Source organism: Oncorhynchus gorbuscha, linkage group LG20 (genome assembly GCF_021184085.1).
Source record: "Oncorhynchus gorbuscha isolate QuinsamMale2020 ecotype Even-year linkage group LG20, OgorEven_v1.0, whole genome shotgun sequence".
Lineage (NCBI taxonomy): Eukaryota > Metazoa > Chordata > Actinopteri > Salmoniformes > Salmonidae > Oncorhynchus > Oncorhynchus gorbuscha.
Window position 1 is genome coordinate 32,296,043 of NC_060192.1, and position 25,731 is coordinate 32,321,773.

General features: G+C 49.0%; 3 protein-coding genes across 4 annotated transcripts; 2 read left to right on the top strand and 1 right to left on the bottom strand.

The window, feature by feature from the left end:
- Positions 1–21: 21 nt before the first annotated feature.
- LOC124006792 lies at positions 22–1,605 on the top strand. Its single transcript, XM_046316949.1, has 2 exons — positions 22–489; positions 534–1,605. Exons 1-2 carry the CDS (start codon positions 328–330, stop codon positions 990–992), a joined length of 621 nt encoding a protein of 206 aa, XP_046172905.1. The 5' UTR covers positions 22–327; the 3' UTR covers positions 993–1,605.
- LOC124006789 (rho GTPase-activating protein 24-like) lies at positions 564–17,197 on the bottom strand. 2 transcript variants are annotated; one of them, XM_046316945.1, is made up of 8 exons: positions 16,990–17,197; positions 16,424–16,631; positions 16,052–16,181; positions 15,786–15,859; positions 11,640–11,761; positions 10,005–11,079; positions 9,072–9,289; positions 564–988 (listed from the first exon to the last, which is right to left on the bottom strand). In XM_046316945.1, the coding sequence occupies exons 1-8, from the start codon at positions 17,081–17,083 to the stop codon at positions 978–980; spliced, it is 1,932 nt and encodes a 643-aa protein (XP_046172901.1). In that variant the 5' UTR covers positions 17,084–17,197; the 3' UTR covers positions 564–977. The 2 variants fall into 2 exon arrangements, with proteins under 2 accessions (XP_046172901.1, XP_046172900.1); XM_046316944.1 differs by having other exon boundaries at positions 16,052–16,184.
- A 1,131-nt stretch (positions 17,198–18,328) lies between these two features.
- Positions 18,329–25,379, top strand: LOC124006893 (extensin-like). The gene is made up of 5 exons (XM_046317083.1): positions 18,329–18,345; positions 22,660–23,472; positions 23,555–24,184; positions 24,305–24,995; positions 25,347–25,379. Exons 1-5 carry the CDS (start codon positions 18,329–18,331, stop codon positions 25,377–25,379), a joined length of 2,184 nt encoding a protein of 727 aa, XP_046173039.1.
- Positions 25,380–25,731: the final 352 nt, after the last annotated feature.

The window sequence follows — 25,731 nt, forward strand, 5'->3', positions numbered from 1 at the left end:
CTGTCCTCCAGATACCCTCTCATTCTCAATCCTTCAATGGGCAATGTTGAATCATCTAGCCTCTAATGCTTTACTGTGTGTTGATTGACTTCATAGCGATACGTCTGTTTGTGGAACCTCTAGAACCTCAGTGTGGTGACAGGAGAAATGTTCCAGGGTTAATCAAAGACAGGTCTCATCACTGATAGGTAGCTTTCTTTCGTTGTGTTATTTTCCACCCATTTACTGGTGTCCAGAGAAGTCTCAATGCTGGACCATTAACTGACAGGTTGTTTGATACGGTGCGTCATGTAAGTTTGAGAGTACAGTGGACATTCTCCTTGGGACATGAAAATCAACACTGGCGAGACCCACATTGACTTAGGAATCGTGATAATTCTGGACTGTGATGTCCTGAGAAAGAGCCTTGTGATACCTGACCGACAGATCCATGCTAATGTCTTTGCCTCAGTCCTGCTGGGGACAGACTGGACTGGAGCTGTGTTCATGGTGGCAGTCTGCTGGGGACAAACTGGACTGGAGCTGTGTTCATGGTGGCAGTCTGCTGGGGACAAACTGGACTGGAGCTGTGTTCATGGTGGCAGTCTGCTGGGGACAAACTGGACTGGAGCTGTGTTCATGGTGGCAGTCGTGCTGGGGACAAACTGGACTGGAGCTGTGTTCATGGTGGCAGTCTGCTGGGGACAAAAACTGGACTGGAGCTGTGTTCATGGTGGCAGTCTGCTGGGGACAAAAACTGGACTGGAGCTGTGTTCATGGTGGCAGTCTGCTGGGGACAAAAACTGGACTGGAGCTGTGTTCATGGTGGCAGTCTGCTGGGGACAAAAACTGGACTGGAGCTGTGTTCATGGTGGCAGTCTGCTGGGGACAAACTGGACTGGAGCTGTGTTCATGGTGGCAGTCTGCTGGGGACAAACTGGACTGGAGCTGTGTTCATGGTGGCAGTCTGCTGGGGACAAACTGGACTGGAGCTGTGTTCATGGTGGCCCTGAGAAAGATAAAGTGCATTCAGAAAGTATTCAAATTCCACATTTTGTTATGTTACAGCCTCAAAATGAGATGAAATTGTTAGCCTTATTCTAAAATGGATTAAATACATTTTTTCGCATAAATCTACACACAATATCCCATAATGACAAAGCGAAAACAGTTTATTTTTTCAATGAAATAAATAAATATATCTGAGAAAGATATCTAGATCAACTCCATGGAGCACACAACACCACCCCACAACCTCCCAAAGGCTTTTTTCTCTGGATTATTGTTTTTCACTGAGTGAATCTAATGTGCGAGGGACATTGAGTGGGGTTGTGTGTCTCTGGTTTGTGCAGTTTAGTAATATACAAGGCTGAAATCTGAACATCAGTCTGACAATCTTGCTCCTGTAAGCTATTACTAAGATATGGGGTAGGTAGACTCTTAAATCATCATTGTAAGGTCCCAATCAGTGATGTAGTGGTAAGAGAAAGATGTGGGTAAACTGATCGCCGGGCCGCCGTGAAAAAAGTCACGCTCTCTTTCAATACATTTATTTTCCGCAAAAGGTGGGTAAAAGTGTCTGGCAAAATAAAAGGTGGGTAAACTGTGTTTACTTGTGTTTATAGTCCACTGGTCCCAATTATACTGACAAAACCCTGTGTTTACAGTCCACTGGTCCCAATCATACTGACCAAACCCTTGTTTACAGTCCACTGGTCCCAATCATACTGACCAAACCCTGTGTTTAAAGTCCACTGGTCCCAATCATACTGACCAAACCCTGTATTTACAGTCCACTGGTCCCAATCATACTGACCAAACCCTGTGTTTACAGTCCACTGGTCCGAATCCAAACCCTGTGTTTACAGAGTACTGGTCCTAATTATACTGACCAAACCCTGTGTTTACGGTCCACTGGTCCCAATCATATTGACCAAACCCTGTGTTTACAGTCCACTGGTCCCAATCATACTGACCAAACCCTGTGTTTACAGTCCACTGGTCCCAATCATATTGACCAAACTCTGTGTTTACAGTCGACTGGTCCCATCATACTGACCAAACCCTGTGTTTACAGTCCACTGGTCCCATCATACTGACCAAACCCTGTGTTTACAGTCCACTGGTCCCAATCAAACTGACCAAACCCTGTGTTTACAGCCCACTGGTCCCAATCATACTGACCAAACCCTGTGTTTACAGTGTACTGGTCCCAATCATATTGACCAAACTCTGTGTTTACAGTCCACTGGTCCCATCATACTGACCAAACCCTGTGTTTACAGTGTACTGGTCCCAATCATATCGACCAAACCCTGTGTTTACAGTCCACTGGTCCCAATCCAAACCCTGTGTTTCCAGTCCACTGGTCCCAATCATACTGACCAAACCCTGTGTTTACAGTCCACTGGTCCCAATCATACTTTTCAAACCCTGTGTTTACTGTCCACTGGTCCCAATCATACTGACCAAACCCTGTGTTTACAGTTCACTGGTCCCAATCATACTGACCAAACCTTGTGTTTACAGTCCACTGGTCCCAATCATACTGACCCAACCCTGTGTTTACAGTCCACTGGTCCCAAACATACTGACCAAACCCTGTGTTTACAGTCCACTGGTCCCAATCATATTGACCAAACCCTGTGTTTACAGTCCACTGGTCCCAATCATACTGACCAAACCCTGTGTTTACAGTCCACTGATCCCAATCATATTGACCAAACCCTGTGTTTACAGTCCACTGGTCCCAATCATACTGACCAAACCCTTGTTTACAGTCCACTGGTCCCAATCATACTGACCAAACCCTGTGTCTACAGTCCACTGGTCCCAATCATACTGACCAAACCCTGTATTTACAGTCCACTGGTCCCAATCATATTGACCAAACCCTGTGTTTGCAGTCCACTGGTCCCAATCATACTGACCAAACCCTGTGTTTACAGTCCACTGGTCCAAATCCAAACCCTGTGTTTACAGTCCACTGGTCCCCATCATACTGACCAAACCCTGTGTTTTCAGAGTCCACTGGTCCCAATCATACTGACCAAACCCTGTGTTTATAGTCCACTGGTCCCAATCATATTGACCAAACCCTGTGTTTCCAGTCCACTGGTCCCAATCATATTGACCAAACCCTGTGTTTCCAGTCCACTGGTCCCAATCATATTGACCAAACCCTGTGTTTCCAGTCCACTGGCCCGAATCCAAACCCTGTGTTTACAGTCCACTGGTCCCCATCATACTGACCAAACCCTGTGTTTTCAGAGTCCACTGGTCCCAATCATACTGACCAAACCCTGTGTTTATAGTCCACTTGTCCCAATCATATTGACCAAACCCTGTGTTTACAGTCCACTGGTCCCAATCATATTCACCAAACCCTGTGTTTACAGCCACTGGTCCCAATCATACTGACCAAACCCTTGTTTACAGTCCACTGGTCCCAATCATACTGACCAAACCCTGTGTCTACAGTCCACTGGTCCCAATCATACTGACCAAACCCTGTATTTACAGTCCACTGGTCCCAATCATATTGACCAAACCCTGTGTTTGCAGTCCACTGGTCCCAATCATACTGACCAAACCCTGTGTTTACAGTCCACTGGTCCGAATCCAAACCCTGTGTTTACAGTCCACTGGTCCCCATCATACTGACCAAACCCTGTGTTTTCAGAGTCCACTGGTCCCAATCATACTGACCAAACCCTGTGTTTCCAGTCCACTGGTCCCAATCATATTGACCAAACCCTGTGTTTACAGTCCACTGGTCCCAATCATATTCACCAAACCCTGTGTTTACAGTCCACTGGTCCCAATCATACTGACCAAACCCTTGTTTACAGTCCACTGGTCCCAATCATACTGACCAAACCCTGTGTCTACAGTCCACTGGTCCCAATCATACTGACCAAACCCTGTATTTACAGTCCACTGGTCCCAATCATATTGACCAAACCCTGTGTTTGCAGTCCACTGGTCCCAATCATAATGACCAAACCCTGTGTTTACAGTCCACTGGTCCGAATCCAAACCCTGTGTTTACAGTCCACTGGTCCCCATCATACTGACCAAACCCTGTGTTTATAGTCCACTGGTCCCAATCATATTGACCAAACCCTGTGTTTCCAGTCCACTGGTCCCAATCATATTGACCAAACCCTGTGTTTACAGTCCACTGGTCCCAATCATACTAACCAAACCCTGTGTTTACAGTCCACTGGTCCCAATCATATTGACCAAACCCTGTGTTTACAGTCCACTGGTCCCAATCATATTCACCAAACCCTGTGTTTACAGTCCACTGGTCCCAATCATACTGACCAAACCCTTGTTTACAGTCCACTGGTCCCAATCATACTGACCAAACCCTGTGTCTACAGTCCACTGGTCCCAATCATACTGACCAAACCCTGTATTTACAGTCCACTGGTCCCAATCATATTGACCAAACCCTGTGTTTGCAGTCCACTGGTCCCAATCATACTGACCAAACCCTGTGTTTACAGTCCACTGGTCCGAATCCAAACCCTGTGTTTCCAGTCCACTGGTCCCAATCATATTGACCAAACCCTGTGTTTACAGTCCACTGGTCCCAATCATACTAACCAAACCCTGTGTTTCCAGTCCACTGGTCCCAATCATATTGACCAAACCCTGTGTTTACAGTCCACTGGTCCCAATCATACTAACCAAACCCTGTGTTTACAGTCCACTGGTCCCAATCATATTGACCAAACCCTGTGTTTACAGTCCACTGGTCCCAATCATACTGACCAAACCCTACTGGTCTATGTTACCTTATGTCTTTATCTCTATCACTCATTTTGTTATCAGACACTGTCTGGTTTGCTGTTCAATGCAATCAAACGTGTTGAATACACATTTCTTCAAGACATAGATACGTAGTCAAGTCTATAAACTGGAGGTAGGAGCTGTTCGATTGGCCTGTCCCTCCCTACTGCTTGTGTGTTCTCTGCTGTGCAATGCCATGTTTGGGCGCCCACTGGTGGTCTTATTCAGAGATGCATCACTGATGACTCCTTAAAAGTGCTACACATAAAGATTTTTTCCTCAAATTTTTGCATCTTAATTTTAAAAAAATGTCCAAAATATATCTGCAGGTAATAGTGAAATGATAGTGAGTCGCAATATTACTGACCCGTCAGTGTTGTGATTGGCTGGTGTATTCGCCTATTGATTCCTTTTCCGCCACAGCAGCATCTGTGGTCAAACTAGGAAAGCTGTTCTGACTTTGTGGCTGGGATATCTAGTGGAAATCACTAATTTCTTGGTTTAGAAAATTCTACACGGTTCGCTCAATTTCAGTTTCTGTGAAAAAAACAATCACTGAATAGTGACCAAAACCGCTGTTTGATGCTGGTGGACCAAAACCAAAAGTAGCTTTTGATTTGGTCCACCAGTTTCAAACAGCTGTAAAAAATTATATTGTTTGTTATTGAAAAGATATTTCACAGCAATTTAGATGGTACATTGATTCCCTACACTATGCAGTGCTTGTTTTCTCACATAAACTGAAATTGAGCAGTGTAGAAGTGTAGAATTTTAGCAACCAGAAAATGACAGAGCAATTTACACTTGATAACATAGCTACAGAATAGTCAGAATAGCTTTCCCAGTTTGAAAACAGATGCTGCACCGGCAGGAGAAATCAATAGGTGAATATCACAGCCAATCACAACATTAGCGGGTCATTAATACGGTGAAACACCATCATTCCATTATTAGAACCGGATATATTATGGAATTTTTTTCTGAAATTACAATGCAAAAATAAATCCTGTGTTGCACCTGTAATATGTTCCATTATATTCGTCCTGTCTGAAAAAAATATGCAAAAACTCAAGAGATGATTATCACTTGACATCAAAGGAGGACAAAAATGAATTCTGCTCAATAAAATGCCATTGCTATAGACAGGATCTATTGCTTAAGTCTTTGGTTATTTTATGTCATACAAGTGTGTGTGTTTGCGTGCTTGCATGCGTGTATCAGTGCGTGTGTGCGCGTGCTAGCATGCGTGTATCAGTGTGTGTGTTTGCGTGCTAGCATGCGTGTATCAGTGCGTGTGTGCGCGCACGTTCCTCTGCAAAATGATTTAGTAAAAGTATGTTTTATTATTCAGGACGTTAATATTGCACTATACATATTGGTTTCGTGGAAAAGCTACAGAGTATTTTCAGGTGGTGTACTGTTAAAAGCTGTGACTCACCCTGCCCTGTCACAACAAAGTGAAATAGTGTTCAGATGGGTCCCAAATTATAATCCTTCATATTTATAGCAGTGTGAAATACCTGTATCAGTAATATGAGTCTGTTCTCAGACACCCTCATAGACAAACTCAGAACATGACCTCAATACTTGGAAGCACTAAATCAAATCCTATTTAAGATCAGCTTTCACACGATGTCTAAATGGCTGTGGGATCTTGTCAGAGACTGGGAATAGTATATATTCTCTGCGTTTCAACACCTTGTTTGGGCCTCACATTCAAATCTGAACCTTGAAGCCAGTTACAATGCCCCCCCCCCCTAATTCTTCCCTTCTATGCAGGGACATATTTAGACCTGGGGCACCAGGAGGGTGTAATGAATTATCAGGTAGAACTGAAAACCAGCAGTACTCCGGATCTCGTAGGGTCAGATTCTATGAGACTGTTATGTTACTTCCCAGATCTCTTTCAAAACTTTTCCTGTGTGGCTCAGTACAGACTGGCTGGGTCTGGGCCTGTCTATTATATCAACGGCCAAGCCAGCTGTCAGCCATCCATTAAGTCTCCAAGTTTTGATTCTGTATATTATAGGGCTCATTTCAGTCATAGACACATTTAGTGAGCTCAGTAGCTTATGTTTCTTGTCTGTCTCTATCATCTCCAGTCCATCTCATTCTGGTCTGGTCTGGTCTGGTCTGGTCTGGTCTGGTCTGGTCTGGTCTGGTGGTCAATATGTCTGGTTGAACAATGTCCAAGGCATCAAAGCAGAGCTGCCCATCTCAGCAGGTTCCATCTCAAAACCATCCTCAGACATGTATAACTCATTATGAGACAAATCCAATATGGATGAATCATGGCAACAGACAGTTCTCTCTATATTCTATTCAGATGGTTGGTGTTTTCTCCTGATACTGCTCTTGTAGTGCTCTGATAATGGCATCTTTCTCTAATCTGACTGGCCATCAGAAGCTCTGTAAGATATGCTTGCTCTTCCTGGCCTCAGCGCTCAGCTCTCCAGGGGTGCTAACCCTAACCTTCGCTCTTCCTGGCCTCAGCGCTCAGCTCTCCAGGGGTGCTAACCCTAACCTTCGCTCTTCCTGGCCTCAGCGCTCAGCTCTCCAGGGGTGCTAACCCTAACCGTTGCTCTTCCTGGTCTCAGCGCTCAGCTCTCCAGGGGTGCTAACCCTAACCTTCGCTCTTCCTGGCCTAAGCGTTCAGTTCTCCAGGGGTGCTAACCCTAACCTTCGCTCTTCCGGGCCTCAGCGCTCAGTTCTCCAGGGGTGCTAACCCTAACCTTCGCTCTTCTGGGCCTCAGCGCTCAGTTCTCCAGGGGTGCTAACCCTAACCGTTGCTCTTCCTGGTCTCAGCGCTCAGCTCTCCAGGGGTGCTAACCCTAACCTTCGCTCTTCCTGGCCTAAGCGTTCAGTTCTCCAGGGGTGCTAACCCTAACCTTCGCTCTTCCGGGCCTCAGCGCTCAGTTCTCCAGGGGTGCTAACCCTAACCTTCGCTCTTCTGGGCCTCAGCGCTCAGTTCTCCAGGGGTGCTAACTCTAACCTTCGCTCTTCCTGGCCTCAGCGCTCAGCTCTCCAGGGGTGCTAACCCTAACCTTCGCTCTTCCTGGCCTCAGCGTTCAGCTCTCCAAGGGTGCTAACCCTAACCTTCGCTCTTCCGGGCCTCAGCATTCAGCTCTCCAGGGGTGCTAACACTAACCTTCGCTCTTCCGGGCCTCAGCATTCAGCTCTCCAGGGGTGCTAACCCTAACCTTCGCTCTTCCTGGCCTCAGCGTTCAGTTCTCCAGGGGTGCTAACCCTAACCTTCGCTCTTCCGGGCCTCAGCGTTCAGCTCTCCAGGGGTGCTAACCCTAACCTTCGCTCTTCCTGGCCTCAGCGTTCAGTTCTCCAGGGGTGCTAACCCTAACCTTCGCTCTTCCTGGCCTCAGCGTTCAGCTCTCCAGGGGTGCTAACCCTAACCTTCGCTCTTCCTGGCCTCAGCGTTCAGCTCTCCAGGGGTGCTAACCCTAACCTTCGCTCTTCCTGGCCTCAGCGTTCAGCTCTCCAGGGGTGCTAACCCTAACCTTCGCTCTTCCTGGCCTCAGCGTTCAGCTCTCCAGGGGTGCTAACCCTAACCTTCGCTCTTCCTGGCCTCAGCGTTCAGCTCTCCAGGGGTGCTAACCCTAACCTTCGCTCTTCCTGGCCTCAGCGTTCAGCTCTCCAGGGGTGCTAACCCTAACCTTCGCTCTTCCTGGCCTCAGCGTTCAGCTCTCCAGGGGTGCTAACCCTAACCTTCGCTCTTCCTGGCCTCAGCGTTCAGCTCTCCAGGGGTGCTAACCCTAACCTTCGCTCTTCCTGGCCTCAGCGTTCAGTTCTCCAGGGGTGCTAACCCTAACCTTCGCTCTTCCTGGCCTCAGCGCTCAGCTCTCCAGGGGTGCTAACCCTAACCTTCGCTCTTCCTGGCCTCAGCGTTCAGCTCTCCAGGGGTGCTAACCCTAACCTTCGCTCTTCCTGGCCTCAGCGCTCAGCTCTCCAGGGGTGCTAACCCTAACCTTCGCTGTTCCTGGCCTCAGCGTTCAGCTCTTCAGGGGTGCTAACCCTAACCTTCGCTCTTCCTGGCCTCAGCACTCAGCTCTCCAGGGGTGCTAACCCTAACCTTCGCTCTTCCTGGCCTCAGCGTTCAGCTCTCCAGGGGTGCTAACCCTAACCTTCGCTCTTCCTGGCCTCAGCGTTCAGCTCTCCAGGGGTGCTAACCCTAACCTTCGCTCTTCCGGGCCTCAGCATTCAGCTCTCCAGGGGTGCTAACCCTAACCTTCGCTCTTCCGGGCCTCAGCATTCAGCTCTCCAGGGGTGCTAACCCTAACCTTCGCTCTTCCGGGCCTCAGCGTTCAGCTCTCCGAAGGTATCAAAGAACTGCTCCATCTCCCTCTGCAGAGTAGTGTTGCGCCGGTCGGCATCGGCCCTGGCACGCTCCACGTTGCGGATCTTGATCTCGGCCACACTGTGCCAGCGGCGCTGCTGCTCCAGGCTGGTCCGCAGTCCCATCACCTCCCCCTGGAGGGCCTCGTTACGCATCTCCAACCTGGGAGAGACAGGACAGAGAATACAAGGAGTCACACACAGAGGTTTCACTCTGCTGGTACTACAGGACTGTGGTGTAACATGTAACATGTAGGACTAATATGTTATTGTAACCTGGCACATGTTGAAGATTCTATATAGACTGTACACTGAGTGTACTAAACATTAGGATCACCTTCCTATTCTTGAGTAGAATTCATCAGAGCATGGACTCTATAAGGTGTCAAAAGCTTTTCACAGGGATGCTGGCCCATGGTGTCTCCAATGCTTCCCACAGTTGTGAGAAGTTGGCTTGATGTCCTTTGGATGGTGAAGGACCATTCTTGATACACACAGGAAACTGTTGCTTGAAAACCCAGCAGCGTTGCCGTTCTTGACACACACAAATGCGGAGCACACTACCATACCCTGTTCAAAGGCATCTTAATCTTTTATCTTGCCCATTCACCCTCTGAATTGCACACATACACAATCAATGTCTTTATTGTCTTGAGGCTTAGAGATCCTTCTTTAACCTGTCTCCTCCCCTTCATCTACACTGATTTGAAGTGGATTTAACAAGTGACATCAATAAGGGATCATAGCTTTCACATGGTCAGTCTATGTCATGGAAAGAGCAGGTGTTCATAATGTTTGGTACACTCCGTGTAGCATGTATATAGACTGTTGACGAGGACTGCTGTTGCATTGGTATGGTTTATTCACAGTTCTATTACCTCTGGATCTTGGCCTCGAACTCAGCCCTCTGCCTGGCCATCTGTTGTCTGAGGCCAGTCAAGAGCCAGTGCATGGCCTGGGAGGCCGGGGGGACGCGGAGGTCCGGAGGAGCAGAGGGCAGGAAGACCTCCGAGCTGCCCGTGCTCAGGGGGGCATCAGTGAGGGCAGAGGAGGAGGCTGGGGAGTTAGGAGGGAGGTCCTCGTCTCCTGGGTCAGTCCTGAAGGAGGGGAATCTAGTGGACCCCCGTCCTGGGCTGGTTCTGACCACACCACACCCATTGTCTTCCAGGGACAGAATCTCACAGGAAGACCAGGAGCTTCTGGTGTCTGCCATGCTGGTCGTGCCCACCTCCACTGGGCCAGCAGGGCTGCCCCCACCACCATCCGCAGCCACCTCCTCCATGCGTTGTAGTGTGTCCAGGTTGTCATAGACAGACAGAGTACTGTCCTGAGCCTCACTGCTACCACTGGTGCCAGTAGTCCCCTGTTCTGCAGCCCAGCTGGGATCCTCTGGGCCCCTCCAGCCAATGAGCAGCATGCTGCTGGGTTCTGGGGCTGCCTGTAGCGTCACTGTGGATGCAGATTCTGTGAGTTGGGAGGCAGGGTGGGGGCTGTCTGCGGTCTCAGTGGGCTGGGACTCTGACTGGGACAGAGTGTGTCTGTGGTACAGAGGCCCAGAAGCAAGACTCACTGGAGAGAACAGCTCAGCTGGCTGCTGCTGGTGGTCTGTGATGGACAGCCGTGTGGCTAAGCTGGTTTCATCTGGGTTTTGGGCCGAACCTCTCCTCTTAGGGATCAGAGGCAGGGAGAGCTGGCGGGAGCAAGGGGAAGGATGGTGTGCTAGCTGTTGTTGGGGGAGGTGCTCGGCTGTTATGCCCAGACTGTAATCATGCGACTGGGTCTGGGCTGTTGGCTGGATGTGCGCCCCCTCGAATGGGTCTCCTTTCCATATCTGACATGGGTAAGAGTCAGGGCGTGAAGAGCCAGGGGCCTCTATGTCTCCCCCCTCCCTGGAGAAAAGGCACAGGTGCTCCCTGATCAGCTCGGACATAAGCTGCTGCACCACGGCTGCCCCTGGGGGGACAGACAGACAGACAGACAGACAGACAGACAGACAGACAGACAGACAGACAGACAGACAGACAGACAGACAGACAGACAGACAGACAGACAGACAGACAGACAGACAGACAGACAGACACACACACACACACACACACACTGAGTAACAGCTGGACACATACAGTACAAACAGCATCACATGGCACACAGCATGTTACACAACAATGTGTTGATATAAACACTCTCTCAAGGACACATGGGCAGACAGACATATACTATCTTTATCTGCCTATATCTGTTTCAGTCTGTCTTCACTGGCTCTGTATCTGTTGGCTAGTTCTGTCTAGCTCTGACCCATGTCTCTTTCTCTGAATAACACTCTCACCAGTGGAGGCTGGTGTGAGGAGCTTCAGGAGTACGAGCTCATTGTACTGGCTGCAATGGAATAAATGGAATGCTATCAAAAATATGGAAATCATGTTTGACTCCATTCCTTAATTTCAATTCCAGCCATTACAATGAGCCCATCCTCCTATAGCTCCTCCCACCAGCCTCCACTGACTCTCACACACCTCCAATGATACTCTCTGGATCTTCAGCTTTGGGTCGTAGGATGTTTGGGCCAAAAACAGTAGCCAGGTTCTGGGTGCTCATCTTGTTGCTGCTAGAATAGGACTGGACTTCGTTCAAAAACCTGTATTGGCAGTGATTTATCTGTATGAGACTTGGGCAGAGTCGATTTTGTCACATCTGCTACATAACATACAGAAATGTGTCATGGTTGAACAGATGAGGCTGTATGGCGTATGTTGTGACTGGGCCACAGGCCAATTCTATTGGGTCGTTCCACCTCAAAAAGTCCAAGAAAGAGGATTTTGACATCCACTATCTCAAATTGTTCTGAAATTGTTTCTATTGTTAGAAAAATATATGATTAGCATTTTTGCACCATTATTTTTCTGGGATACAAATAATTTGATCTCTGAGAAATTAAGCTAATTGATTTCACCCAAATTTGTCATTTTAATTTATAGGATTCATATAATATTTAAAAAATCTAGTAACTGACATCTGATTTAGATCCACCTTTTTTTAACAATGAGTTAGATATGAGGATGGTCAAAAGCCATGCTTCATGTGCAAATCATCCTGAAATAGCTCAAAATGTATTGTGTAACTCGATGTTACTTGGATATGAAATGTGAAAATGCTAGTATAGGTACCATTGACTTGCATTGGATTTCTGCCACAAATTTGAAAAAGTTAGCATTTGAAACAGTGGCCAGGTAAATAAAACCAAAGCATAGATTGCTGTCGTACCTGGTCCATAAACTGCTTACAGGGTAAGGAAACCATTTGGCAATATGGGTGAGCTGTTTTTCCCTTTAACATTGAGGGGGGGAATTCTTTAAAAAAATAATAATAATAATAATAGCAGGAACAGCACCATCTAGTGGACATAACCGGGTAATATTGGGATGTAGGATGGGACATAAACCTAACAACTTCAATAACTCTGAACAGGGGGGCATCACTAAATTCACTGAGAATTTCTTAAATAGGATGAAGAAACTCCAAGCCGCAGCTCCATACTACTAGTCAGACATAGAGAACTGATACCGTATACATTATGTATAGGATTCTGGGTGGATAGGATTCTGGGTGGATAGGATTCTGGGTGGATAGGATTCTGGGTGGCTTTTGACAATCTATATGGATTCCACGTTTTACTCGTTGTTTGAAAAAAAGTTTGGTCCCAATCGAATGTTTGGGTACTATATTTATTGAATATTATATGACTTCTATAACTTAAAAGGCAATCAATTAGCTTAATTTCTCAGATAATTATATTTCGTCAAAATGATGTTGCAGGAATTCTAATCTTATCTGTTTCTAACTACAGAAATGATTTCAGAACCACCTGAGATGGTGCCTGTCATGGCTTGTTGAAATGACATGGAACGACCCTAGTGCAGGAATCATCAACTAGATTCAACTGCAGGCCGATTCTTCTTGAGCTAGATGGCCAGGGGGACGGAACATAATTACAAATCATTTGTAGACTGCAAATTGACCGCGAGAAACAAAAACAGATATAATATTTGACTCAAATAGAATCATTTCAAACCTTGCTTACGTTTGTATACGATCACATACAGTGCCTTCGGAAAGTATTCAGACTCCTTGACCTTTTCCACATTTGTTTGCATTACAGCCTTATTTTCTAATTGATTAAATTGTGTTTGTTTCTCAACAATCTACACACAAGACCCCATAATGATAAAGCAAAAACTGTTGTTGTTTTTAAAAATGTTTTCTAATTTAATAAAAAAAAAAAACATTTATTACATTTACATAAGTATTCAGACCCTTTACTCAGTACTTTTTGAAGCACCTTAGGCAGAAATTACAGCCTCCAGTCTTCTTGGATAAAATGCTACAAGCTTGGCACACCTGTATTTGGGGAGTTTCTCCCATTCTTCTCTGAAGATCCTCTCCGGCTCTGTAAGGTTGTATGGGAAGTGTTGTTGCAAAGCTATTTTCAGGTCTCTCCAAAGATGTTCAATCGGATTAAAGTCTGTGCTCTGGCAGGGCCTCTCAAGGACATTCAGAGACTTGTCCCAAAGCCACTCCTGCGTTGTCTTGGCTTTGTGCTTAGGGTCGTTGTCTTGTTGAAAGGTGAACCTTCGCCCCAGTTAGAGGTCCTGAGATCTCTGGAGCAGGTTTTCATTAAGGATCTCTCTGTACTTGGCTCCATTCATCTTTGCCTCAATCCTGACTAGTCTCCCAGTCCCTGCCGCTGAAAACCCACACCACGCTTCACCGTAGGTATGGTGCTAGGTTTTCTCCAGACGTGTCACTTGGTATTCAGGCCAAATAGTTGAATCTTGGTTTCATCAGACCAGAGAATCTTGTTTCTCATGGTCTGAGAGTCCTTTAGGTGCCTTTTGGCAAGCTCCAAGCAGGCTATCATGTGCCTTTTACTGAGGAGTGGCTTCTGTCTGGCCACTCTATCATAAAGGCCTAATTGGTAGAGTGCTGCAGAGATGGTTGTCCTTCTGGAAGGTTCTCCCATCTCCACAGATGAACTCTGGAGCTCTGTCAGAGTGACCATTGGGTTCTTGGTCAACTCCCTGATCAAGACCCTTCTCCCCCGATTGCTCACTTTGGCCAGACAGCCAGCTCTAGGAAGGATCTTGGTGGTTCCAAACTTCATCCATTTAAGAATGATGGAGGCCACTGTGTTCTTGAGACCTTCAATGCTGCGGAAATATTTTGGTACCCTTCCCCAGATCTGTGCCTTGACACAATCCTGTCTCTGAGCTCTACGGACAATTCCTTCAACCTCACGACTTGGTTTTTGCAATGACATCCAATCTCAACTGTGGGACCTTATATAGACAGGACTTTTCAAATCATGTCCAATCAATTGAATTTTCTACAGGTGGACTCCAATCAAGTTGTAGAAACATCTCAAGGGTGATCAATTGAAATAGGATGCACCTGATCTCAATTTCAAGTGTCATAGCAAAGGGTCTGAATACTTATATAGATAAGGTATGTGTTTTTATTTTTCATAAATTTGCACAAAATAAATACTGTTTTCCCTTTGTCATTGTGGGGTATTGTGTGCATTTATTTAATAAATTTTAGAATAAGGCTGTAATGTAATAAAATGTGGAATAAGTCAAGAGGTCTGAATACTTTGTGAAGGCTCTGTATATCTCTCTATTATACTTTGTGAAGGCTCTGTATGTCTCTCTATTATACTTTGTGAAGGCTCTGTATATCTCTCTATTATACTTTGTGAAGGCTCTGTATATCTCTCTATTATACTTTGTGAAGGCTCTGTATATCTCTCTATTATACTTTGTGAAGGCTCTGTATGTCTCTGTATGTCTATTATACTTTGTGAAGGCTCTGTATGTCTCTCTATTATACTTTGTGAAGGCTCTGTATGTCTCTCTATTATACTTTGTGAAGGCTCTGTATGTCTCTCTATTATACTTTGTGAAGGCTCTGTATATCTCTCTATTATACTTTGTGAAGGCTCTGTATGTCTCTCTATTATACTTTGTGAAGGCTCTGTATATCTCTCTATTATACTTTGTGAAGGCTATCTGTGAAGGCTCTGTATCTCTCTATTATACTTTGTGAAGGCTCTGTATATCTCTCTATTATACTTTGTGAAGGCTCTGTATATCTCTCTATTATACTTTGTGAAGGCTCTGTATGTCTCTCTATTATACTTTGTGAAGGCTCTGTATATCTCTCTATTATACTTTGTGAAGGCTCTGTATATCTCTCTATTATACTTTGTGAAGGCTCTGTATATCTCTCTATTATACTTTGTGAAGGCTCTGTATATCTCTCTATTATACTTTGTGAAGGCTCTGTATATCTCTCTATTATACTTTGGAAATGGGAATCCTTTGGAACAGATTCCCAACATTAAAATTACTTTGATGTCCAACAATAAACAAACAAATAAAAATAAATAAATAAAGTACAATATTGTTTTATATTGCTCAGAAAAGTTGAGGTGCCAAATAAAATCCCCCGCGGCCCGCCAGTTGGGGAACCCTGCTGTAGTGACTCAATCCATTTCCATTCAATGGCTTTGGAAATGCGTTAATCGTGAGGTATGTTGTATGCAGATTTTACGTTATCTTGATTTGTGATAATTGTTGTAAATTACAGGTAAACGGTAGACTTACTGGCAGATGTAGTTGAGCAGGTTGAAGTTAGCCACTGGAAGTTGATGAAGAAGATGCCGTAGTTCTGTCAAACTCTTGGAGACACAGGCAAAGATATTGTTGTAGGTAGTGCGCTACGCTGTTCCTATCACAACATTAACCATTGGTGGAGTTTATCAATTAGATTTCTCCCTTGGACTTTTAGACCAGAGGTTGTGTTCTGTCTTCATCTGTTTATCCGATGCATCTCAGTATGGCCTGCATGATGCGGCTGGATGGACACTTACCTGCTTCCTCTCAGAGGAGATCTTCTTGCCACACACCAGGAAGTCCTGGTATCTGGAGAAGGGCACCAGTGGCTCTGGCAGCTCCCGCAGATACAGCTTCAGGAGCGACGCCACGGTGTGCACGTCTGTACTGCTAGGATGACAAACACACACGCACATACACACACACACACATACACACACACACATACACACACACACTTAAAATACAGCACATCACTACCAGTGTATGTGGGTGAGCAACTACATATCGTGAGACATCCAGACATACCTGGTGCATAGGTATAACTTCATGAACTTGATCTGTTTGCTTGGGAACTGCAGTGTTTGCAATCAAGCAGAACCTGTTTGTGTTGACCGGAGAGCTCTTACCTGTCAAAGGAGGGCTTCTCCCCAGCGTCGAAGGCATCCTGCAACTCTTTAACCAGCGTGGCCTGACCTGGCTGGCGGAACAATCCCACCTCCAGAAGACCCCGCTCCCGGATGAAGTCCACACACTGCTCCACCACCAGCGGTGCCATGTGTACCCCGTAACGCCGCTCATACAGAACCGTCTCCTCCAGCCGCTGGCCAAACACGCCTGAGAGAGACAGAGAGGAGAGAGAGAGAGACAGAGAGAGAGAGAGAGAGAGAGAGAGAGAGAGAGAGAGAGAGAGAGAGAGAGAGAGAGAGAGAGAGAGAGAGAGAGAGAGAGAGAGAGGATGTAAGATCACCCAGGCTAATTTAATAAACAGATGGTTATAGAGTGCGAGTTTGATGGTTCAGGGATTTTCTTTCCTTTCCTCAGACAAGAGAACTCAAACCCCCTGTACCCCCAAACCACCTATCTACACAGCCTGCCTCGCACTGCAGCTCTGTGTGGGTCTCTGTGTGGGTCTGTGTGTTGGTGCCTGTGTGTGGGTCTCTGTGTGGGTCTCTGTGTGGTCTGAGAAACTCACGCCTCCTGAAGCTCAGAACCCGCTTGATCTTCCTGTAGGCAGAGTGGGACAGGTAGCTGCTGGTCCTGTACACTGTCGCCTTGTTCTCCGGCATCTTCGCTTTTCTCTTCACATTTGTTCTTTCTCCGTCCAGATCTCTCTCTCTCACCGTCCAGATCTCTCTCTCTCTCTCTCTCTCTCTCTCTCTCTCTCTCTCTCTCTCTCTCTCCCTCTCTCTCTCCGTCCAGATATCTCTCTCTCTCTCTCACAGTCCAGATCTCTCTCTCTCTCACCGTCCAGATCTCTCTCTCTCTCTCTCTCTCTCTCTCTCTCTCTCTCTCTCTCTCTCTCTCTCTCTCTCTCTCTCTCTCTCTCTCTCTCTCTCTCTCTCTCTCTCTCTCTCTCTCTCTCTCTCTCTCTCTCTCTCTCTCTCTCTCTCTCTCTCTCTCTCTCTCTCTCTCTCTCTCTCTCCAGATCTCTCTCTCTCACTGTCCAGATCTCCCTCTCTCACTGTCCAGATCTCTCTCTCTCTTTTGCCCCACCCAGATATTTCTCTCTCTCTCACCATCCAAATCTCTCTCTCTCTCTTTCTCCTTCCAGATCTCCGTCTCTCTCACCATCCAAATCTCTCTCTCTCTCTTTCTCCTTCCAGATCTCCGTCTCTCTCACCGTCCAGATCTCTCTCTCTCTCTTTCTCCTTCCAGATCTCCGTCTCTCTCACCGTCCAGATCTCTCTCTCTCTCTTTCTCCTTCCAGATCTCCGTCTCTCCCACCGTCCAGATCTCTCCCTCTCTCTTTCTCCTTCCAGATCTCCGTCTCTCTCACCGTCCAGATCTCTCTCTCTCTCTTTCTCCTTCCAGATCTCCGTCTCTCTCACCGTCCAGATCTCTCCCTCCTTTTCCCCTCTTTTCCTCCACTCTTTTCTTTCTGGCCAGTCGGGCAGTTTGATGGGGGATTATGAGAGGACCCAGATGGCTTGTGACAGCTCGGCGCTGTGGAGACCAGTGCGTGTCCTCGCCCACTTTTATCTACCTCTTTTTGTTTTGTAAACTCTCTCCTGGCTGGTACTCAGTGTTATGTCTATTCTCTCCCTCCCTCCTCCTCTCCCTCTCTTTAGGTAAACAGATAAGGCTCCTTGATCTGATGACTCAAGAAATGAGGGGGCAGACTTTCCTTGTCAATGCTCAACAGTGGTCCCTGAGCTCAACTATGTGACCTAATCAGATAAATGAGCATTACAAAGGAAATCATTTCATTCTACAAGAAGAGGCATTGTAAAGTGCCGGACACATCAAAAACTCACAATCACCAAGGCATAGAATGAAGCAAACATCCCAATCAATTGAACAGCCACAGGAATATGAGCAATGTCAAAAAGTAATATGGAATGTTGAACTTTGGAAAGTAAAATCTCCTCTTAATTTTTGGTGGTTAATGTCTCGTCTTCAGAGTCTTAATTAAAATGATTTGACAGGAGATTTGAGAGTCCAGTAATACTACGCGTTCTACTGATAACACAGGTCCCTTCTTCACCACTGAACATTGGAATGTCAGAAAAGTTCCTCTGCGCGTTGTTGCTGAATCCAGATAAAGAGTGCACTTGTGGCTCGGCTCCTCTCATGCTCACCTCAGTCTTGGTTCCCAGGGCGCAAGTCCCTTTTTAGGCTGCTAAACTTAACTCAATCTGGCATTGAAAAATCCAGAGGATCTACTTTCAGGCTGGATTGTGTTGACAGAAGAATCCACTTAGCTGCCATCTCTCCTAGAAGGTGTTATTATAGTAGTGTATTATTCCCTCCATTCCCTCTCAGAGGAGATGGAAGTCAGTGTTCCTGCGTTATCCAGCAGTAATGGGGTTTAGCACTATTTAGTTTGTCCAGAGGAGTAAGCTGTGGCCTTGCTGCACGTGCCTCTCCCTCCTTGTCCTATCCATTCATCCACATGCTTCAGGAATGTGTTTTCACTCAGCCAGTGCCATACCTCCCTCCCTTTCCAATACACTCCCAGTCTCCCCTTGAGCCACTCTCTTTTTCACCAATTAGATTATGTTGGTTCCCTCAGGTCGTACTCTTCAGTTCCTTCAATGACACCCACTGTCCCACCAAGTACAATATTCACAGTGTTTTGTCTTTCGCATTCGCTCGAAACTGAAAGCGCGAACCCCTGCTTTTAACCAGGGCAAGGTGACCGGAAACATGACCGAATACAAACAGAGTAGCTATTCCCACCACAAGTTAATCAAACAAGCTAAGCGTCAGTATAGAGACAAAGTAGAGTCGCAATTCAACGGCTCAGACACAAGAGGTATGTGGCAGGGTCTACAGTCAATCACGGATTACAAAAAGAAAACCAGCCCCGTCACAGACCAGGATGTCTTGCTCCCAGACAGACTAAACAACTTCTTTGCTCGCTTTGAGGACAATACAGTGCCACTGACACGGTCCGTTACCAAAACCTGTGGACTCTCCTTCACTGCAGCCGACATGAGTAAAACATTTAAAAGTGTTAACCCTCGCAAGGCTGCAGGCCCAGATGCATCCCCAGCCGCGTCCTCAGAGCATGCGCAGACCAGCTGGCTGGTGTGTTTACGGACATATTCAATCAACCCTTATCCCAGTCTGCAGTTTCCACATGCTTCAAGAGGGCCACCATTGTTCATGTTCCCAAGAAAGCTAAAGTAACTGAGCTAAACGACTACCACCCCGTAGCACTCACTTCCGTCATCATGAAGTGCATTAAGAGACTAGTCAAGGACCATATCACCTCCACCCTACCTGACACCATAGACCCACTCCAATTTGCTTACCGCTCCAATAGGTCCACAGATGACACAATCGCAACCACACTGCACACTGCCCTAACCCATCTGGACAAGAGGAATGCCTATGTGAGAATGCTGTTCATCGACTACAGCTCAGCATTTAACACCATAGTACCCTCCAAACTCGTCATCAAGAGACCCTGGGTCTCGACCCCGCCCTGTGCAACTGGGCACTGGAGTTCCTGACGGGCCACCCCCAGGTGGTGAGGGTAGGTAACAACATCTCCACCCCGCTGATCCTCAACCCTGGGGCCCCACAAGGGTGCGTTCTGAGCCCTCTCCTGTACTCCCTGTTCAAACATGACTGCGTGGCCATGCACGCGTTCAACTCAATCATCAAGTTTGCAGACGACACTACAGTGCTAGGCTTGATTACCAAGAACGACGAGACGGCCTACAGGGAGGAGGTGAGGGCCCCCGGTGTGTGGTGTCAGGAAAATAACCTCACACTCAATGTCAACAAAACAAAGAAGATGATTGTGAACTTCAGGAAACAGCAGAGGGAGCACGCCCCTATCCACATCAAAGGGACAGTAGTGGAGAAGGTGGAAAGTTTTAAGTCCCTCGGTGTACACATCATGGACAAACTGAATTAGTTCACCGACACAGACAGCGTGGTGAAGAAATTTGGCTTATCACCTAAAGCACTCACAAACTTTTACAGATGCACAATCGAGAGCATCCTGTCGGGCTGTATCACCGCATGGTATGGCAACTGCTATGCCCACAACCGTAAGGCTCTCCAGAGGGTGGTGAGGTCTGCACAACGCATCACCGGGGGCAAACTACCTGCCCTCCAGGACATCTGGATGTTACAGGAAGGACATAAAGATCATCAAGGACAACAACCACCCGAGCCACTGCCTGTTCACCCCGCTATCATCCAGAAGGTGATGTCAGTACAGGTGCATCAAAGCAGGGACCGAGAGACTGAAAAACAGCTTCTATCTCAAGGCCATCAGACTGTTAAACAGCCACCACTAACATTGAGTGGCTGCTGCCAACATACTGACTGAACTCCAGCCACTTTAATATTTAAAAAATGTATGTAATGTATCACTAGCCACTTTAAACAAAGCCACTTTATATAATGTTTACATAGCCTACATTACTCATCTCATTGGTATATACTGTACTAAATATACCATCCACTGCATCTTGCCATCTTTATGTAAAACATGTATCACTAGCCACTTTAAACTAACTCATATGTATATACTGTACTCGATACCATCTACTGCATCTTGCCTCTGCCATTCTGTACCATTACTCATTCATATATCTTTATGTACATATTCTTTATCCCTTTACACTTGTGTGTATAAGGTAGTATACAACCTTTAAGTCTTTACTGAAGACTCATCTCTTCAGTGGGTCATATAATTGAGTGTAGTCTGGCCCAGGAGTGGGAAGGTGAACGGAAAGGCTCTGGAGCAACGAACCGCCCTTGCTGTCTCTGCCTGGCCGGTTCCCCTTTTTCCACTGGGATTCTCTGCCTCTAACCCTGTTACGGGGGCTGAGTCACTGGCTTGCTGGGGCTCTCTCGTACCGTCCCTGGGGGGGGTGCGTCACCTGGGTGGGTTGATTCACTGTTGTGGTCGGCCTGTCTGGGCCCCCCTTGGGTTGTACCGTGTCGGAGATCTTTGTGGGCTATACTCGGCCTTGTCTCAGGATGGTAAGTTGGTGGTTGAAGATTTCCCTCTAGTGGTGTGGGGGCTGTGCTTTGGCAAAGTGGGTGGGGTTATATCCTTCCTGTTTGGCCCTGTCCGGGGTGTCCTCGGATGGGGCCACAGTGTCTCCTGACCCCTCCTGTCTCAGCCTCCAGTATTTATGCTGCAGTAGTTTATGTGTCGGGGGCTAGGGTCAGTTTGTTTATCTGGAGTACTTCTCCTGTCCTATTCGGTGTCCTGTGTAAATCTAAGTGTGCGTTCTCTAATTCTCTCCTTCTCTCTTTCTTTCTCTCTCTCGGAGGACCTGAGCCCTAGAACCATGCCCCAGGACTACCTGACATGATGACTCCTTGCTGTCCCCAGTCCACCTGGCCATGCTGCTGCTCCAGTTTCAACTGGCCTGGGCCCTAGGACCATGTCCCAGGACTACCTGACATGAGGACTCCTTGCTGTCCCCAGTCCACCTGGCCATGCTCCTGCTCCAGTTTCAACTGTTCTGCCTTACTATTATTCAACCATGCTGGTCATTTATGAACATTTGAACATCTTGGCCACGTTCTGTTATAATCTCCACCCGGCACAGCCAGAAGAGGACTGGCCACCCCACATATGCTCTCTCTAATTCTCTCTTTCTTTCTTTCTCTCTCTCGGAGGACCTGAGCCCTAGGACCGTGCCCCAGGACTACCTGACATGATGGCTCCTTGCTGTCCCCAGTCCACCTGACTGTGCTGCTGCTCCAGTTTCAACTGTTCTGCCTTATTATTATTTGACCATGCTGGTCATTTATGAACATTTGAACATCTTGGTCATGTTCTGTTATAATCTCTACCCGGCACAGCCAGAAGAGGACTGGCCACCCCACATAGCCCGGTTCCTCTCTAGGTTTCTTCCTAGGTTTTGGCCTTTCTAGGGAGTTTTTCCTAGCCACCGTGCTTTTACACCTGCATTGTTTGCTGTTTGGGGTTTTAGGCTGGGTTTCTGTACAGCACTTTGAGATATCAGCTGATGTACGAAGGGCTATATAAATAAATTTGATTTGATTTGATTTGATTTGATTAGTAGTTTTGGAATTGTTAAGTTATTACTGCATTGTCGGACCTAGAAGCACAAGCATTTCGCTACACTCGCATTAACATCTGCTAACCATGTGTATGTGACAAATAAACTTTGATTTGATTTGACCCTTTCTCTTTATTTAGCCTGACAGCCCCCTCCTCAGCCCCCTCCTCAGCCCACTCCGTCAGCCCACTCCCCAGCCCCCTCCTCAGCCCCCTCCCCAGCCCCCTCCTCAGCCCACTCCCCAGTCCCCTCTTCAGCCCATTCCCCAGCCCACTCCTCAGCCCCTTCCTCAGCCCACCCCCCTCAGCCCCCTCCTCAGCCCACTTCTCAGCCCACTCCCCAGCCCACTCCCCAGTCCCCTCTTCAGCCCACTCCTCAGCCCACATCCCAGCCCCCTCTCCCCAGCCCCTCTCTCAGCCCCCTCCTCAGCCCACATCCTCAGCCCACTCCCCAGCCCCCTCCTCAGCCCACTCCCCAGCCCACTCCTCAGCCCACTCCTCAGCCCACTTCCCAGCCCCCTCCTCAGCCCACTATCCAGTCCCCTCTTCAGCCCACTCCCCAGTCCCCTCTTCAGCCCACTCCCCAGTCCCCTCTTCAGCCCACACCCCAGCCCCTCCTCAGCCCACTCCCCAGCCCACTCCCCAGTCCCCTCTTCAGCCCACTCCCCAGTCCCCTCTTCAGCCCACTCCCCAGCCCACACCCCAGCCCCCTCCTCAGCCCACTCCCCAGCCCACTCCCCAGTCCCCTCTTCAGCCCACTCCCCAGTCCCCTCTTCAGCCCACTCCCCAGCCCACTCCCCAGCCCCCTCCTCAGCCCACTATCCAGTCCCCTTCAGCCCACTCCCCAGCCCCCTCCTCAGCCCACTCTCCAGTCCCCTCTTCAGCCCACTCCCCAGCCCCCTCTTCAGCCCACTCCCCAGCCCCCTCCTCAGCCCCTCCTCAGCCCACTCCCCAGTCCCCTCCTCAGCCCACTCCCCAGCCCCCCTCAGCCCACTCCCCAGCCCCTCTTCAGCCCCCTCCTTAGCCCACTCTCCAGCCCCCTCCTCAGCCCACTCCGCAGTCCCCTCTTCAGCCCACTTCTCAGCCCACTCCCCAGCCCACTCCCCAGCCCCTCCTCAGCCCACTCCCCAGTCCCCTTTTCAGCCCACTCCCCAGTCCCCTCTTCAGCCCACTCCTCAGCCCACTTCCCAGCCCCCTCCTCAGCCCACTATCCAGTCCCCTCTTCAGCCCACTCCCCAGCCCCCTCTTCAGCCCACTCCCCAGCCCCCTCCTCAGCCCCCTCCTCAGCCCACTCCCCAGTCCCCTCCTCAGCCCACTCCCCAGCCCCCCTCAGCCCACTCCCCAGCCCCCTCTTCAGCCCCTCCTTAGCCCACTCTCCAGCCCCCTCCTCAGCCCACTCCGCAGTCCCCTCTTCAGCCCACTTCTCAGCCCACTCCCCAGCCCACTCCCCAGCCCCCTCCTCAGCCCACTCCCCAGTCCCCTTTTCAGCCCACTCCCCAGTCCCCTCTTCAGCCCACTCCTCAGCCCACTTCCCAGCCCCTCCTCAGCCCACTATCCAGTCCCCTCTTCAGCCCACTCCCCAGTCCCCTCTTCAGCCCACACCCCAGCCCCCTCCTCAGCCCACTCCCCAGCCCACTCCCCAGTCCCCTCTTCAGCCCACTCCCCAGTCCCCTCTTCAGCCCACTCCCCAGCCCACTCCCCAGCCCCCTCCTTAGCCCACCCCCAGTCCCCTCTTCAGCCCACTCCCCAGCCCCCTCCTCAGCCCACTCCCCAGTCCCCTCTTCAGCCCACTCCCCAGCCCCCTCTTCAGCCCCCTCCTCAGCCCACTCCCCAGCCCCCTCCTCAGCCCCCTCCTCAGCCGCCACATCCCCTGTGAGCCCTCCTCAGCCCACTCCCCAGTCCCCTCCTCAGCCCACTCCCCAGCCCCCCTCAGCCCACTCCCCAGCCCCCTCTTCAGCCCCCTCCTTAGCCCACTCCTCAGCCCACTCCGCAGTCCCCTCTTCAGCCCACTCCCCAGTCCCCTCCTCAGCCCACTCCCCAGCCCCTCCTCAGCCCATTCCCCAGTCCCCTCCTCAGCCCACTCCCCAGTCCCCTCCTCAGCCCACTCCCCAGCCCTCTCCTCAGCACACTACCCAGCCCCCTCCTCAGCCCACTCCCCAGTCCCCTCCTCAGCCCACTCCCCAGTCCCCTCCTCAGCCCACTCCCCAGCCCTCTCCTCAGCCCACTCCCCAGTCCCCTCCCCAGTCCCCTCCCCAGCCCTCTCCTCAGCCCACTCCCCAGTCCCCTCCCCAGTCCCCTCCCCAGCCTTCTCCTCAGCCCACTCCCCAGTCCCCTCCCCAGCCCACTCCTCAGCCCACTCTCCAGTCCCCTCCTCAGCTCACTCCTCAGCCCACTCCTCAGCCCCCTCTCTAGCCCCCTCCCCAGCCCTCTCCTCAGCCCACTCCCCAGCCCCCTCTTCAGCCCACTCCCCAGCCTCCGTAACAAACTATTCCCCACCATACACACAGGAGCATCGCCGGGAATCATCCCTCTGTTGCTCCTATCTCTCTACACCTGAGAATCATTAACAGGGGAGAACAGCGTCAGAGATTGACAAAAATTAGATGAGTTAGAATGATTTTTGTCCCCCCACTCCCCTGGGGCTGTGTCCCCCACTCTCCTGTGTCCCCCCACTCCCCATGTGTCCTCCCACTCCCCATGTGTCCTCCCACTCCCCTGTGTCCCCCCACTCCCTTCTGTCGTAGCATACTACTTTGCCTGCAGGCTGCCAGCCCCCTCAAAATAACTTTCCACTGATCCCCTTATGAACTGCCCCTCTCCCCTTGTAGCCCAAGCCTCTGTCGGGCGACGCTGGCCCCTGATGAGCCTCATGCAGCCTGGCTCTTTGCTCTCTTGTTGGACATTAGAAAGATGTTAACTGGGTGGTTGTGTGGCCTCAGTGAGCCTCTAATCTCTGAAGATCTCTCTCCTGGATGACGTCTCCTGGATGACGTTTCCTGGACGACGTGTGTGTCAGAGAGAGGCAGTAGGCTCAGGGATGGAGCGACTAACTGCTCCTGGGCGGTGCGAGGAATCCATTGTGAATGTTCATCTCTCTTGTGAAATTTGTTGCTGGGCATTGATCAGACCCAGGGTCAGATTTATATGGTACTGTAGGCACACAACACAAGTAGTCTAAAGACATTGATCAGACCCAGGGTCAGATTTATATGG

What these genes read in the sequence shown, in the direction of transcription:
- LOC124006789 (XM_046316944.1), bottom strand. Translation starts at nt 17,083, where the DNA reads ATGCCGGAGAACAAGGCGACAGTGTACAGGACCAGCAGCTACCTGTCC. An exon ending in CTGCTCAACTACATCTGCCA is followed by an intron (nt 11,762 to 15,785) that starts GTAAGTCTACCG and finishes CTGCCAATACAG; the next exon opens with GTTTTTGAACGAAGTCCAGT. An exon ending in TCCAGAGAGTATCATTGGAG is followed by an intron (nt 11,080 to 11,639) that starts GTGTGTGAGAGT and finishes CTGTCCCCCCAG; the next exon opens with GGGCAGCCGTGGTGCAGCAG.
- LOC124006792 (XM_046316949.1), top strand. Translation starts at nt 328, where the DNA reads ATGAAAATCAACACTGGCGAGACCCACATTGACTTAGGAATCGTGATA. An exon ending in GGACTGGAGCTGTGTTCATG is followed by an intron (nt 490 to 533) that starts GTGGCAGTCTGC and finishes GCTGTGTTCATG; the next exon opens with GTGGCAGTCTGCTGGGGACA.
- LOC124006893 (XM_046317083.1), top strand. An exon ending in CCTCCTCAGCCCACTCCCCA is followed by an intron (nt 23,473 to 23,554) that starts GTCCCCTCCTCA and finishes CCCACTCTCCAG; the next exon opens with CCCCCTCCTCAGCCCACTCC. An exon ending in CAGCCCACTCCCCAGCCTCC is followed by an intron (nt 24,996 to 25,346) that starts GTAACAAACTAT and finishes CTCCCCTTGTAG; the next exon opens with CCCAAGCCTCTGTCGGGCGA.